The 15,788-nt window shown below is 41.9% G+C and overlaps 1 protein-coding gene across 1 annotated transcript in view; it reads left to right on the top strand.

Moving 5' to 3' along the window:
• Nucleotides 1-15,788, top strand: part of dop1a (DOP1 leucine zipper like protein A) — a 62,167-nt gene that overhangs the window by 39,568 nt on the left and 6,811 nt on the right. The window contains 14 exon segments of the mRNA XM_007893870.2: nucleotides 34-134; nucleotides 1,162-1,421; nucleotides 2,144-2,559; nucleotides 2,561-4,182; nucleotides 4,799-4,910; nucleotides 5,306-5,479; nucleotides 6,656-6,781; nucleotides 8,289-8,417; nucleotides 10,176-10,231; nucleotides 11,061-11,165; nucleotides 12,153-12,219; nucleotides 12,697-12,841; nucleotides 13,668-13,750; nucleotides 14,903-15,012. Of these exon segments, the coding sequence (XP_007892061.2) occupies nucleotides 34-134; nucleotides 1,162-1,421; nucleotides 2,144-2,559; nucleotides 2,561-4,182; nucleotides 4,799-4,910; nucleotides 5,306-5,479; nucleotides 6,656-6,781; nucleotides 8,289-8,417; nucleotides 10,176-10,231; nucleotides 11,061-11,165; nucleotides 12,153-12,219; nucleotides 12,697-12,841; nucleotides 13,668-13,750; nucleotides 14,903-15,012 (3,506 nt within the window).

Below are 15,788 nucleotides of genomic sequence, written 5' to 3'. Positions count from 1 at the left end.
TGGGAGTGAAAGTTTTTTTATCTTTTAATGCAGAAAACGCGTATGGAAGCTCATGTTAATTTTTCAGTGCTCTGGCACATTACTCGGGATCTTCTTATCAACAAGTCTTCCTCCTTCAATCGCACTTTTGACAGGTTGGTGAATTTAGAATCTAGGTAGTGATGTACTTAGAGTGTGCTCTTGCTCGGGTGCTTTAGGATGTCCTCCCAATGTGAACGATACTATATAAAGGTAAATTTGTATTGCACAGTAGTTTTCTAATTCTAAAGAATATAAATTTACGGTTAGATGGACGTTCTGAAGTCATGCTTGAATACAGAGGAACGTCTATTAGCAACATTTAACGAAGTTTGAGAAAATTGAACATTGATGTCATGGCTATTCATTGGACATTGCTGTGTGCAGCACAGAAGTCATTGGGAACACCTTACTGTGCGTTCCCAGCGACTTCTGTGTTTATACCAGATTTCCAGCATCTGCAGTACTTTGCTTTTTGATTGTTGTATGCAAATTGGCTGCCATGTTTGCCCACAAAAACACACAGTCACTTCATAGCAGTGGTGACCAACCTTTATGGTCGGTCAACAATCTAAATTTTCTGAATTGAATATTTCTTGACTTATTTTTATGCCACAAATCAAAACATTATTAAATCAAGAAAAAATTGAAAACATGGACTTACCGGAGTGACTCATCCTGATGTTTGGGGGCCGCCTCTTGACCAGGCCACAGGTTGGCAACTGCTGTCTACAGTAAATCCTGTGAATTGCTTTGAGACATCCTCCCAACGTGAAAGGCGTTAATCCAGATGTAAGGATTATTATGTAGTCCGAGGAAAACATTGAATGCACTGAATGTTTCAGCAATTTCCTCAGTTTATGCAGAACCTGAGCAATACTGTCCATGTTAATGGGTTGCATGAGTGAAGTATGAATACATATTTTGCTCTTCCATCCTATTCTGTGGTACATTCTATTGATAGAAAAATAGAGATTTTAAACACTCAAGCTCCCTCCTCTGGAGCCAAGGAGAATGCTGCGTCCCAGTTATCTGATAATCTGATTTGGACAGTTGCTACAGCAATCCAACACCGTGAGGCCTATGCTACTGAATGAGAGCTTGGGCAATTTCCGCAGTATAATTTCTTCTCTGGCTTTGCAGATCTCTCTTTATTATGCTTGATAGCCTGAGCAGCTTGGATGGCTCCACCTGTTCAGTAGCTCAGGCCTGGCTCAACCAAGTCATTCAGAGACACGACATTGCAAGGATCCTTGAGCCACTGCTGCTGTTGCTTCTTCATCCAAAAACCCAACGCATCTCTGTACAACGGATGCAAATTGAACGGCATATAAATAAGTCGAAGAACACTTCCCTTGAAGAAGATGGAGATCATTACTTGCAAGGAATCAATAGTGTCGATGGCAAGTATCCTTTAATGACTGATTCTAGATCAAGTCATGTAAGTGGTGGGAATATTTAAATTTTTACTAATATTCCATAATATTCATATCCATAATACTCAATATTTCAGGCTGGGTGAATTCTACTTTTGATTGAGAGTTCAGAAAGCATATATAACCAGTAGTTTAAAGCCGTGATCGAATTTCATGGTCCTAATAATCTTTGCATTTGATACAGTGCCGTTCTTCTGTGCTGTAAGATTTGTACATTAAGTTTCCACATGAGAGTGTTTCGTTTTAGAAAGATTGTGTTTGAGTTTCTTGCCCTTTGAAATTAGCTTCATTTCTTAAATTAAATATTAAACAGAACTCATTGTAATGGCAGTGGGGGGACTTGCAGAGTAGTTCAGCCTATTGCTTCCAAGACATGTGTCTGAGGATCCATGGAACTGAGGGAAGGAAAAATGGAGTATTATTATTGGTCTGTTTGAGGCTATAAATAAATGACTAACATTACGGCTTATTAATGAACCTAGTTACCATAATCTGTGTTTTCTGTTCTCAATTGGTTGCTGCATTTTGCCCACAAAATACACAGTCAATCCACTTCGCATTATATTCTGTGAAGCGCTTTGAGACTTCTTCATGATGTGATAAGTCGCAATGTCAAATGCAAGGATTATTATAGTCGCTTTTTAAAGTTTTAAAAGTTTTCTTACTTTCTTATAATTTTTGCCCCACAGTTTTTGGCCATCTGTCTTTCGACTCTGGAAAACTCCCACCAGCTAAAGGGGCTAATGGAAAATCTCTGGGCACAGATGAAATGGAGAGCTTCAGTTTCACAGTGAACCCTCTGAGTGACCGGCTCTCCATGCTGAGCACAAGTAGCGAGACCCTGCCACTCGGAGCCTCAGATTTTGATCTGCAAGAGCCACAAGTTGACATCCTGCAGAGCTCCGAGTCGGGCTGCTCCCAGTCCTCAGCGGGAGATAACAGCAGCTCTGAGGCAGAGCCGGTCAGCAGCACAAGCAGTTGCAGGACCAATGGCAATTCACAGATATGGTCAGAAGATTCCGAGGACGCTGTGGTGCGAACTCTTGTTATGGAATTGATCAATAGGGTTGTAAATGGATTAAAAGAAGAGTCAGAATCTTACCAGGACCCCAGATCAGACTGAGCCTGGTATCCCAAGGTCTGGTACAAGTGTACAGCCATCTGAGTGCTCTGTTCAGAGTGAAGCTAAAAGTGATCCTGTTAGAAGCCACCTGAATGGGATGATTGATCACAATAACCCTGAACGAGTGTCCGTGCCCACTAATAGTGGCATTGGCACCGTCCCTGAAAGTTTAACACCGTCGGAGTTAAATAGGCCGAACTCCACGTCTGTTGTCGTCTCCAAGGATCCTGTACTGAAACATCTCTGTGAGGACCAGGCCCAACTGAGGAAGAGAAGCCTCGCCAGCAGCCACCTGGGGTTGACGGGGAAAGTAATGGAGAAGCTCTCGGACAAAGAGTTCGGCTTCAAGGATTTCCCCAAACCACCGGGTGCGAAACCCAAAGTGAGAACCAGCAAAAAGAAGGAAGATGATAAAAAGAAGGGACAGAATGAAAAAGTGAAACAACCTAACGTATTCTTTGGAGACAGCCTGGATTTAGAGAACTGGTACAGCTGTGGCGAGGGTGAGGTTTCTGAAATTGAGAGTGATGTTGGATCTCCAGGAATATGGAAAACAGCAAAGTTTAACATCCATCCTTTGTACCAACATGTTCTGCTCTATCTTCAGGTGTGTGACTCCACAAGGGCCTTGCATGCTTTATCTGCTGTCGAAGCTATCCTGAAAGCTAATCCAGCAGGGTTTGTGAGTGCTATTTCTACTACCAGCGTAAATAACACCTACACTCCACAGCTCTCCCTCCTTCAGAATCTCCTGGCCAGACACCGAATCGCCGTTATGGGCAAGGACTTCTACAGCCACATCCCCCTGGATTCTAGCCACGCTTTCCGGAGCTCCATGTACATTGAGATCATAATCTCGCTCACTTTGTACTTCCTGAGGAGCTACTTCCCAAACCACTTAAAAGTGACTCAACAGGATTTGTCTGGAAACCGCAACCTGCAAATCATGAGCATCCAGATCCTGACCTTGCTTTTCACCGAGCTGGCTAAAGTGACTGAGAGCTCAGCCAAAGGCTTTGCCAGCTTCATCTCCGACATGCTGTTGAAGTGCAAGGTGCAGAAGGTGGTCTTGCATTGCTTGCTGTCCTCTATTTTCAGTGCACAGAAGTGGCACGCCCTGCGCACGGCTGGGAGGAATGTGACGGTGATTGAAGAGGGCTTCTCTGAGGACAGCATCATCAATTTCTCTGAGGATGAAATTGACAACTGCAGCACACTACAGACTCGCTTACTGAAACTGGTGCAGCGGTTGATTGTTCTGGAGCATCGAGTGATGGTGGCTCGTGAGGACAATGAGACGGGATATGAATTGGTCACAGCCGAGGCAGAGCACGTCAATCCTCAGCAAACCTTGACATCTTTGCAATACCTACACTCCCAACCAATTACTGCTCAGGGAATGTTTCTTTCTGCTGTAATTAAGGCATTAAATCAGTCCTTTTCCTGCAAAATGCACCCGCAGTGGATCGGGTTGATAACATCTGCCCTGCCATACATGGGGAAAGTGTTGCAGAGGGTGGTGACTGCTGTGACAATGCAACTATGCCGAAATTTGGATAATTTGATTCAGCAATATAAATATGAGACTGGCGTGTCAATCACAAGGTAGGTATATAAAAGCCTTAGATTTTGATCTCCACAATATCTTTAGTTTGGTTACTTTTAAGGGTGTAAGTGTCAGCCTGACTCAGTCGGTAGCACTCTCACCTCTGAACCAGAAGGTTGTGTGTTCAACCCCATGTCGGGACTTTGAATTCATATAGTCCATGGAGATGCTGTTCTTTGTGTGAGACAATAAACCAGGGTTTGCCCATTCAGATGGATGTTAACAATCTCATGGTAGTTCTTGAAAAGAGAAGGGAGTTCCTCTGGCCAACGATCCTCCAAATAAAATTGGTCACTCTTGTTTAATGGCTGTTTGTGGGTCATTGCTGTGTGCAAATTGGCTGTTGCTTTCATCTACAAAATGCACAGTCACTACACTCTATATCCATATGGAAGCTTTGAGACAATGTGAAAGACACTCTATCAAATGCAAAGATTTTTTTTAAATGTTAATGCACACACAGTGTTGCTGCTCATGTTTCAGTCATGACCATGTCATACAGGCCTCACACTAGTCTGTTACTTATATTATGACCATCATGTTTAACCAATATTCCAATGGTATCTGTGATAATTTGCTATTTTAATTTACTTTATTGTATTTTGCTTCCCTAAGGCCTACGTGGTTGGCTGTGAGTATTGCACCAGATATGATCCTCACACTGCTTGAAGGGATGACCACTATTATTCACTACTGCCTGTTAGACCCTTCCATACAGTATCACCAGGTGAGCCACCAGTGAGAGGAAAGCGCTAAATATCTTGTGGCCATTGTCTGAGCAGCAATCATTAAGTAAGCACAGACCCAGGTTTTGAATGAATGATTTTAAATATTTGCAACACTAAAATGTGCTTTTCCAATTAGATTGTGGTTAGGAGCCCTCCAACCTCACGTTCACATAGAAAATACTGATACCTCTTGTAATGAGCACTAGTGGAATCTGCACTTGTATGTCCAACAATATTTGCTGTTTGTCATCTAATAACAGTTTCAGTTCACCATTAGTTCATGTAGTTATCTATCCAACTTCCTAAAAAAATCTTTTGATGCATCTAGTACTGCCAATTCATTTTATTGTCTAGTAATTTGTCTGTCTGTTAATATTTATCTGATATCTTTCAGCTGCTCGTTACGGTAGATGAGAAGTATTTGTCCGAAGCCCGGAATGGAATTCTTTCCATCTTACCCACCATTATGTCCTCTGTGACGCTGCTATGGGGCATCCTACAGGTTGCCGACTCCACTGAAAGAACATCAGGAGCTTCTGCTGTTACTATCAACCTTGGCTCCACAAAGGTGGGTAAGATATCCATAATACACTAATAATCCTTGCATTTGATATATCACCTTATCACATAGTCGCAATGCCTCAAAGCGCTTCACAGGATATACTGTAAATTGTGTAGTTTTGTGGGCAAATGTAAAAGCCAATTTGTTCACAGCAATGTCCCACAAACAGCCATGAAGTGAGTGACAAATTTTATTTGAGGGATTGTTGGCCAGGACACTCCCTCCTTTTTCAAATAGTACCTTGGGATCTTTAATGTCCACCTGGATAGGCAGACGGGATCTTGATTTCGCCCACAAAATATACAGTCAATTCACTTTACAGTATATTCTGTGAAGCGCTTTGAGACGTCCAGAAGACGTGAAAAGAGCTATATCAAATGCAACAATTATTATTATTATTATTAGTGATTTAATATCTCATCCGAAAGACCTGGGGCTCAAGTTGGGGCCAGTACCTGAGTACTGGAGTTTAGCCCCTCCTCCTCTGGAGTTTAGCCCTTCCCCCTCTCTCTCCCTTCATGTTTATAATTTCAGTGGATCCAACAGATGGCCAAATTGAGATCCCTGAAGGTTGTGGGACCATTGTACAAGATATAGCAGAATTCAAAACAAAAGTTTTCCCGAACCTCAGCCCTAACTACAAATCTACATTCCGTATTGGATCCTTTGGTTGCAAACGTAGCTGCAAAGGGTCGGTACAGCTGGTTTATAGTATAACCATTAGAAAGCATTCAGATGAGACATTAAACCAAGGTCCTGTCTGCTTGTTCAGGTGGATGTTAACGATCTTATGGCGCTACTCGAAAAGAGAAGGGGTTTCCCGGGGGGCCTGGCCAACAACCCCTCAAATAAAATTGGTCATTCACTTCATGGCTGTTTGTGGGATGTTGCCAGGTACAAATTGGTTGCAGTATTTGACTGTAAATCCACAGCCACTACATTTTACAGGGAAGTCCTGTGAAGCGATTAGAGATGTCACACCAATTTGATCAGGTGCTATGTCAAATATAAGGATTATTGCTGATATCATCAGTTAATAAATGACAGTACCGGATGTCGCTGATAGCTTCAGATGCCACCCATTGCAGTAAACATTTAGAATGTGGATCATCCAGGTTAGTTTCATGGAAGTTGTTTGGATGTTGATTATTGTAATTGAAGTTTTCTTTTGTCCCTTTCTAGAATCTCAGACAGCAGATTTTAGAGCTCCTGGGCCCAATCTCTATGAACCATGGGGTACACTTCATGGCTGCTATTGCTTTTGTCTGGAATGAGAGAAGGGAGAATACAAACAGTACCAGAAACAAGGTAAGGCGTTGCTCCATAAAAAGGTAACAGCCATAGCAAACGCAAACTTTGCTCTCAGAGGTTATCAATATTGCATATTTGCTTCCTCCTAATTTAGCGAAGAATTCAAGGCTCTGTTAACGCTGTAGATTAGAGACACTTTTAATGGTTGCTGGGTCCATAGTTGAGTTTGGACTTTGACATTTAATATAAGCCTCTTATTATTTTTAACTGCATTGTTATTATCCACAAGGTGTAAACCATGTGTAAACACAGGTGTATTATGCACCATCATTGGTTGTTAATGACATATTGGAGGGCATCTGTAATTCCTGCTGTGCTTGTGTGGCTCTCGTGTGTTATGATATAGTGCCCTGACGGGAGAGAATAATTTTATTAGTGCTGGAGCCCAATGAGCATCAATCTACCTAATTTACTATTTCATGTCAGAAGTCATACCTCCAACAGCGCAGTTATACCCTTAACATTACACTGGGTGCTTTAGTGTTAGTTAAGTTCATATCTTTGAGCCCACACACAGTTGCAGACAATCATTTTCTGATCCAAGAAGGAAGATGCTGTACTTCTTTACTTGAATTGCAAACCAGCTCCTTTGAGACTGCTAAAAGAGTGTAAATAAAGAAACCTCCATCTCCTGCTGCACTCATGGTTTTCAAAATACAGCAGAAACCTGTTATACCAGTGAAACCTATACAAAATAAAGTAGAAACTATCAAGGTTCCCTATTGCATAACGGATCAATTTCAAGATGCTCACACTGTACAAATCGCTTCATATCCTGGCATCTCCCTACCTCTCTGACCTGCTTACGTCCCACTCCTCTACCCGACCCCTGTGCTCAGCTGGCTCCGGCCTCCTGCACATCCCTCATCCCCTCCATCCACCCTACCTTTAGCTACTATGCCCTGAGAATCCGGAACACTCTCCCTCAATCCCTCTGCCTTGCTCCCTCTTCACACCTGAAGACCTTTCTCTTCAATCGGGCCTAGTGTCACCACCTCCCTTCTCCCCGGCTCGGCGCCACCATTGTTAAGCGCTCTGAAACATTGCTCCACACTATATAAATGCAAGTTGTTGTGTTGTCATGCACTTATAATGGAATTGTATAAAAAAATTCAAAGTGTGGGCAAAAGGCCTTTAAAAAGCCAGTTGTCGCCCTGCATCAAATTATTGTCAATATCCAGATCATCAGATTGCCACCAGCATCACTGCCCAGGAAGTTAATTTTGTTTCTAATGTAAAAAAAAATTGCATTTTTGGTTTTAGATAAAGGAAGGATCTGTTTGTTTAAAAATTATCTTAAACGACTGAGATGTATTGTGCTTGAAGTTACTAGTTCTGTGTGCGGGTTCATCTGCTGATTTCACCAGATAATCTCATTCTGCTGTAAAACCAGTTCAGTACAGCAGCACTGAAGATGTTATCGATGAGGTAAAATTGCATGTGAGTATCCTGTAAAAAGGCATTGCGAGTGTTTAAAGAATAGTGTGTACTTTGATATTTGAAGGTTATCCCCATGCCCTGCCCGGAACAGTTACTGCTGGTGGAGTTAGTACGCTCAATAAGCGTGATGAGGGCTGAAACCGTTATGCAGACAGTGAAGGAAGTCTTGAAGCAGCCTCCAGCCTCGGCCAAGGTATGTGAGGAAATGCCACCCTTCGTGAAGGGCACTATATAAATGCAAGTTGTTGTTGTTGAGGTAACTGCAGAGCAGTGATCACTGATCCGCTGTATTGTTGCTGACAGCTTACAGGTGGAATCTTTGCTTTTACTGTATCTCAATACTATCAATAAAGATTAACTGTGTCATAACCATGTTACTGAGAATGATACAGACTGTACAGCACCAAAACAGGCCATTCAGCCCTACCAGTCTGTGCTTGGTGTGCTACTCCGCACAACCTAATCCCCTCTCCTCACCCTGCTCCCATATATATCTATTGCCTTCTACCATGCCTTCTCCCTTTTCTCTTAAATGCATTGATGCCTCTGCTTCAACCACAGCTTCTAGCAGAGAGATTCACTTCCTCATCACCCTCTGTGTAAAGAAGTTACTCCTAAACTCTTTCAGATTTGCTAGTGGCTTTTTATATGTGTGCCTCTTGAAAGTTGTATTCTTTCATCCCTGGCAACATCCTAGTGAATCTACAATCATTGCTACAATATCCTTGTTGTAGTATGGTGATCAAAATTACATACAGTACTTCAAATGAGGTCTAACCAGTGTTTTACATAAATTTAACAAATATTTGAAGATGCTCACCCTCGCATACAAATCCCTTCACGCCCTACACCTCCCTACCTCTCTGACCTGCTCGTACCCCCACACTTCTACCCGCTCCATTTGCTCAACTAGCACGGGTCTGCTGCACATCCCTTGAACCCTCCATGCCACCATCTGTGGCTATACACCCCTAATCTCTTGAGCTCCCTGCCTCAATCCCTCCACCTCACCTCTCTTTTTCTTTAAATCCCACTTTAAGATCTTTGACCACACTGTTCCTCCTTCTTCCCTGATCAGCTTCCAACCCCGCCACTATGCAATGTTCTGAGACACTATTCTGCCAGAAGGGTGAACTTGTAAGTTTTTGTTGCACCTTATCGTTGCAGTTCTACCAAGTGAGCCAGGTGTCAGCTTACTTGGCTCAGTTGGTAGAACTGTTTGTTACCTCTGAGCCAGAAGGTTGTGGGTTCAAGCCCCACTTTAGGGTTCATAAAAATACATTTATGCATCACATGTAAACCATATGCCCATGGGAATCTTAGAGTTATCATTTTACAACACTGATCTGAGTTCAAATGCTGATGAAAGAAATATCTGTATATTCTATATTATCTTTTGACCTCATAACATAACACACCCAAACCTATACTTTATCACTGGACGGCTGATCGATTGAGCTGATGGATTTTATTAGGAGAACGTCTCATGATTTCATAACACTACTTTCCAGGCAGCTGAGAGACACCTGGATCAAGCTTTTACTTGAGTACATGTCGAATTTTGGTGTTTCACACCTGGACCTAGTAATTTTGATTTTACCAGGGTCAACACGCAACACCACAGGAGGGCAAATTTCCCAGCCACGGTGGTGACAAATGTTGGAATCCCGTTTTTCTAAAAGAAACACAAAAAGTTTTTGGAAGAAGAAATTGCTCATTAAATCTTTAGGTTAGTTTTCAAATCCTTGCAGAATGTAAGAGTGCCAAGTATAAGAGGCCACTAGAGGGCGCTGTGTGTGTGGTAAAGACATGTATCAAAATACTGATCAAAGTGGTCAAACCAAAGGGTAATTTAGTGTTTTGCTGCCCAATAATTATACAGTGTTTGAAATGTAGCAATCCTCCACATGTTTTTTTTATAAATAAATTTCTTATCACTTTTATGTTGCAGAAACAGCTGTCACTGGAAGTTTGCATGCTGCAGTTTTTCTATGCATACGTCCAAAGGTAACCACACTAACTGTACTGGAAAAGAATGACCATGCAGGTCATCTCTATTGCGTTTCATATGCACATAGACCCGTTTGCTTCATGCAGTAAGGGTTTGTTTAATCCGCTTTGATCAAATCCATCTTAAGATAAAGTATTTGCTGTATAAAACTATATGATGGTTTTAATCTGTGATCAGATCTGCTGATCTATAGATTTGCTGTGCCTAAAGGAATAACATTCTTTGAAAGGATGTTCCTAGGGCTAATCAAATAATTGGAACCCATTCTAAAGTAATGTATGATTTCATATCAAATAGTGCTCTGAATTGATCCTCCCTCAGTAATACAGTGGGATACACTTATAATTGTAACACAGCTGCTGCAGGTCATTGGATCATAGTGAATGTACTGTATAGAACTGTATAAATACTTAAAAAAGAGAAAGAACTTTCATTTTTATAGCACCTTATCAAGTCCAAGTGTCTCACAAAGAGTTTCCCAAGTAATTATTTTCTCAGACACTCTACATTGCTTTGTAAGTTGCTCTTTTTGTATCTCTCTGGACTGGGATATTGGGTTCAGAGCATTGTATGGCTAGACCTGGGCAACAGGTAACCAACCTTCCCTTTGTGGTACTGTATGATTCATGACACACAAAGATCACCCAAGGAATAAAAGTAACTTTGATTTTCATTTAAGAAAGTAAGTTTTACTAAATTTAGTAAAATTCAAGTGATGTCAGCCTGATCCTGAACTGTATTGTCTAAGTTAGAAGAAAAATATTCCTTATTACTGAAGGTAAGCGGTCAAATAACCTGATCTAACCTTCCTTCCTTTCTTCCCAGGATCTCCGTGCAGAATTTAGTAGACAGCTGGCCTTCGCTTTTCCCACTACTCAAAGATTCTGTTCAGCTCTATCTGCCCCCACCCGGACAATTCCTCATCCTTGGGTAAGAATTTCTACCGAATATGAAAACTTCTCACCCACAGCATTGAGCGCTGTGGGAGGACTTTTAATTTTAAGGTCATTTTTAATCTCAGCAAACAAGGGTAGATTTTGGCACAGACCATGTCGACAACGGGGTGAATACATCTCGTAGAAGTGTCCAGTGTTCAAGAGGGAAGTAAATTGAGGAGGAAGAATGAAGGAGTGTTTAAAAATTCTGCTTCATTTTATTCCCCATTTTATTCAGAAACGGACTAGTTTTGGTGTAATAGATACCCAGACATGAATTGGGAACATGCACGTGGTTTGATCAGCACTTGGAGGAAAGATCTATGTTCATCTAAAATTCATCCCGGGGGCTATTGATGTTTTATCTCAGCAGAGTGTGCATTGGGATGTTGCTGGAGTCTAACTAGCTAAAATCCCACTGAGAGCACTTCTTGGCAAGCTTTTTGTGCAGCTGGGACCACCCTACCCATTAGGGCTTTGGCTTGCAGAGATAACAGAAGCTGAGTGGGAAGAATCCCTGTCCCCAGTGACTGGTCTGCCCTTCCAAGTCCTGCCAATGAGCCATCCTGGCTGTGCTGCCATCAGCAGTGCTATGGAATATTGTGGACCCATCTGGCTAAGGAACTGGACTACCAAGATCCTGACATTACATTGCCAAACACGTCACCTTGGAGCTGGTTAAGTTCCAAGGAGGCCCCGCTTACTCCCCCCTCCCAGGAGTGACTAGGACAATGACAAGTGTTCCAAGATACTAACCCAAGGGTGAAGGATGCTATATAAATGCAAGTTGTTGTTGGATATGAGATGTAACACACCAGGAAGTTAGATTGTTAGAGCTTAGTCATAAGTGAAGCATCTGGAAGTCTCAGGAAATGCTTGTGTCCTGATCTAGTGCCAATAAGACCCACATTGTATACCTTCAGCATTGCTCAAGGTGCCTTCTTGATGTGAGTGGATAATTGTTACAAACTTGTGTTTATAGCGTTCTAAATGAATTCATCATGAAGAATCCCAACTTGGAAAACAAAAAGGATCAAAGGGACCTGCAGGTAAGTTAGTAATAATCCTTGCATTTGATATAGCGCCTAATCACGTCTTTGAGACATCTCAAAGCACTTCACAGAATAATCTGGAAAGTGAATTGACCGTATATTTTGTTGGCGAAAAGTTGATTTCACAGTTCAACTAATAGAGGTTTCAATAAGTCCCAATGGGGCCCATGTGCATCTAATGGACTTGCATGTGGGTGTTCTTGACCCTCTGAGAAGGTCCATGGATCATAGCTGTTTATTGATGTTTAGTGGGATGTTGGCATTTGAGTTTGTAGATTTGTTATTAAGCTGGTTTACCACCAAGTGGAAAGCTTCTCAGCCATTGAGATCATCAGTGAGTAACTATTTGGCGGCAAGGTCTGTGACACACAAAATACATCCTGTTCCATTTGATACACTAAGTAGTGAACAGATCAATAAATTAACCCCATTATCACCTTGTGATGACTCTTCCAATATCATCTGCTTTTTTAGGATGTCACCCATAAGATAGTGGAGGCTATTGGGAATATTGCTGGCTCCTCCCTGGAACAAACCACCTGGCTCCGGAGGAACCTCGAGGTGAAAGCTTCTCCACAAATCCTGGTGGAGGGAACCAACATGGAAAGAGATGTTGAAGGTATGAGCTATTCCTGCAGCAGTGTTGGGGCGACATGTCAAGGCAACGGATGCGTTTAAACTGTCCTGTGTTTGTGAAATGAAAGGCTAAGAATAATTAGCTGAAGGGCAGTTGCATATAGGTTCTATCTCCTGGTTATATCGTAACAGAAAAGCTGTGCTTTACCGTGTAAGCAACATAGCAATTATGAAGCCAAAGTGATGTTTCTGCCTGAAGCTGTAGCACAATGCTAGACTTCTGGCACTCACACTTTTCATGGTTTCTGAATTCTGATTAAATACAATCATGTTTTTACTGTTGAGGTGGCAGTGTTTTGTCGTTCTCTTTTTGGTAAATAGATTTTGACTTATGTGAATTCTTGTCACATTGTACGGTACTCAAGTTGAAAAGAAGTGTATGAAAAAGAGGAACCACACAGTGTGCCACTGTTCAGAAGACCTCAGCCTTTATTTAGAGTGTGTTTGATTTGAACAGAATTCATGTGTATTTGAAATCAATCGTAAAGAAATTAACTGAGCTCGTTTTATATATATTCAAAACGTTTGTATATAGTGATTTTCTATTTTTTCCCCATTTTGCAATTTTCTCTTCTTAATCCTCCTCTCCTGAAGGTACTGGGGACTATTTTTCCTCTCCTTCAAATGAATTTGCAGAGCATTGAGCTGCTAGTAAAGTAATGCAGCTTCTCAGTCACAATACGTGTATCTGTGAAAACTTTTGAAAGCCTAACAGGTAAAACCCAGCAATCCATAAGTTCTTCCAATTGATGTTTGCATGAAATCTAAACTAGTATCTTCACTTGAGTGTTTGTTTTCTGATCCTTCAGATATTATGTTGGCCCCAGTGATGGAGACATCCAATATCACGCCTTCTGTGTACAGTGTGCATGCGCTGACGCTGTTAGCTGAGGTATGGATATTGCTGATATGTTTATATTATTTCTAGTACACAGTTCTGGTCTCATCTGCATCATTTTAATTTTGTAGTCGCTCAATAGATCATTGATCAATGGAAAACATTGGAATAAGTGTGTGTTAATGACTTTACCTCAAAACAAGTGAAGTAGGAATACAGGGAGAAGGGACTTCGCCTAAGGGAGCTGAATTAAAGCAGAAAGCAAATGCAGGGAGGCCTGATAGATTTTTTTCCGTGCCCACAGATTACGCAGTTAATCCACTTTACAATATATCTTGTGAAGCCCTTTAGACGTCTCAACAACATGATAAGGCGCTATATCAAATGCAAGGATTATATAACCTTGCACAATTGGAAGATGCTGCATTGGGAATCCAATAGATTGGCAGTGGGCTGCCACCAGAGGCTGACAAGGAGCTGTCCATGGTTCTGCATTTTCTGATTTGAAACACATTGCAGATCAGGACCAGCCTTGATCTCAGGCTGTTGAATTTCCAGTGGGATTTCTTGGCCTTGGCTTGTGTTCTCGACAGTAGCCAAGTTGCTCTCTTTAATGTGTGAGGACCGTAAATGGTGCACAATGTAATGAATCTGCTCATGTTAATGCTGAGAACTAAGTGATTAAATCAGGGTCCTCTTGTATCACTGTTATGAAAGGAAAGTTCTTTCCAATGACCATACTGCCCACAACTCTATTTAGTTATCTTGAAGGAAGTTGGAGAAGGTCGCAATGTGATCCTTTGCCTGTACTGAGCTGATCTTAGCTGGGACAGCAGTAAATGCACCACCAGGGTTAGGATGAAGAATCTCAGACATGGTAAAATGTATGGATGTTGGGTGAAAACAGGATTGGGCTCAGCAGGTGTAAAATAACCTGCAGTCGATCATTGTGAAATCTTGGACATGAATAGGATTTGCTTTGGTGACATACTGCAGGGCAAAAATATTGGTGAAGCGAAAAGTCTTAAACCAGAAAAGTGCAATGCTCAAAGCTGTAATTCACTGGGAAATCAAATAGTTTACTTTTGCTCTGTTAGCAGGGAAACAATTCCTTAATGTTGAAGTCGTTTTAATGCTTTCTGGATTTGAATAATCAAGGCTGTTGAATGGATTGTAATTGTGCAACATATAACGTCAATCTTTCAGGTTTTGGCTCATCTCCTGGACATGGTTTTCCACAGTGACGAGAAGGAAAAGGTCATTCCTTTACTTGTCAACATTATGTACTACGTGGTCCCCTATCTTCGCAATCACAGGTACTCCAAGCTTTGCTTTAATCTAGTTAACACTGAATAGGAATTTCTGTATGTCTCAGACAAGTTAATTGTAATTTATGTTTTCTTTTTCTGATATTCATCTGTGCATTTTATCCAAAATACGTAATAATCCTTACATTTGATCTAGCTCCTTTCACATCGGGAGAATGTCCCAAAGCACTCCACAGGATTTTCTGTAAAGTGTAGTGTCATCCGCAGACATGGGGTAAACTTCTACAAGTGTGCGGATGACACACAAATCTACTTTGCCTCCTCCATCTGTGACTCCAGGTCCCCAATGTTCTATCAGCTTGTCTGGCAGACATCAGGGCCTGGATGAGTGCAAACTTCTTGCAGTTGAATGTGGACAAGACAGAAGCCATTCTCCTTGCCTCCCATCAACGTCTTCACTCCTGCGGATCCAACCTCCTAAACCTCCCTGGGCTCTCTCTCACACTCACCAAACCAGTGCACAATCTAGGCATCCAGTTCGAGCCCCAGCTGTCCTTCCTTCCCCACATCCAGTCCCTGACCAGGACCACTTCACCTCCCCCACATTGCCCGCCTCCAACCATACTGAACAAATCAACTTCCAGATCCTCACATTAGTTTTCAAATCCATTCACTCCTTGGCATCTCCCTACCTCTCCGACATCTTCACTTCCCAATCCACCATCCAGCGCCTCCGCTTGACTGGCTTCCTGTTCTTCCCTCGCACCCTCCGCTCCACCATTGGAGGTCGCGCATTCAGCCACTACGCCCCAAAACTCTGGAAA

This window comes from Callorhinchus milii, unplaced genomic scaffold (genome assembly GCF_018977255.1).
Source record: "Callorhinchus milii isolate IMCB2004 unplaced genomic scaffold, IMCB_Cmil_1.0 Scaffold3, whole genome shotgun sequence".
Lineage (NCBI taxonomy): Eukaryota > Metazoa > Chordata > Chondrichthyes > Chimaeriformes > Callorhinchidae > Callorhinchus > Callorhinchus milii.
Note: the sequence above shows the minus strand (reverse complement) of the source record. Positions and strands in the feature narration are given on the sequence as shown.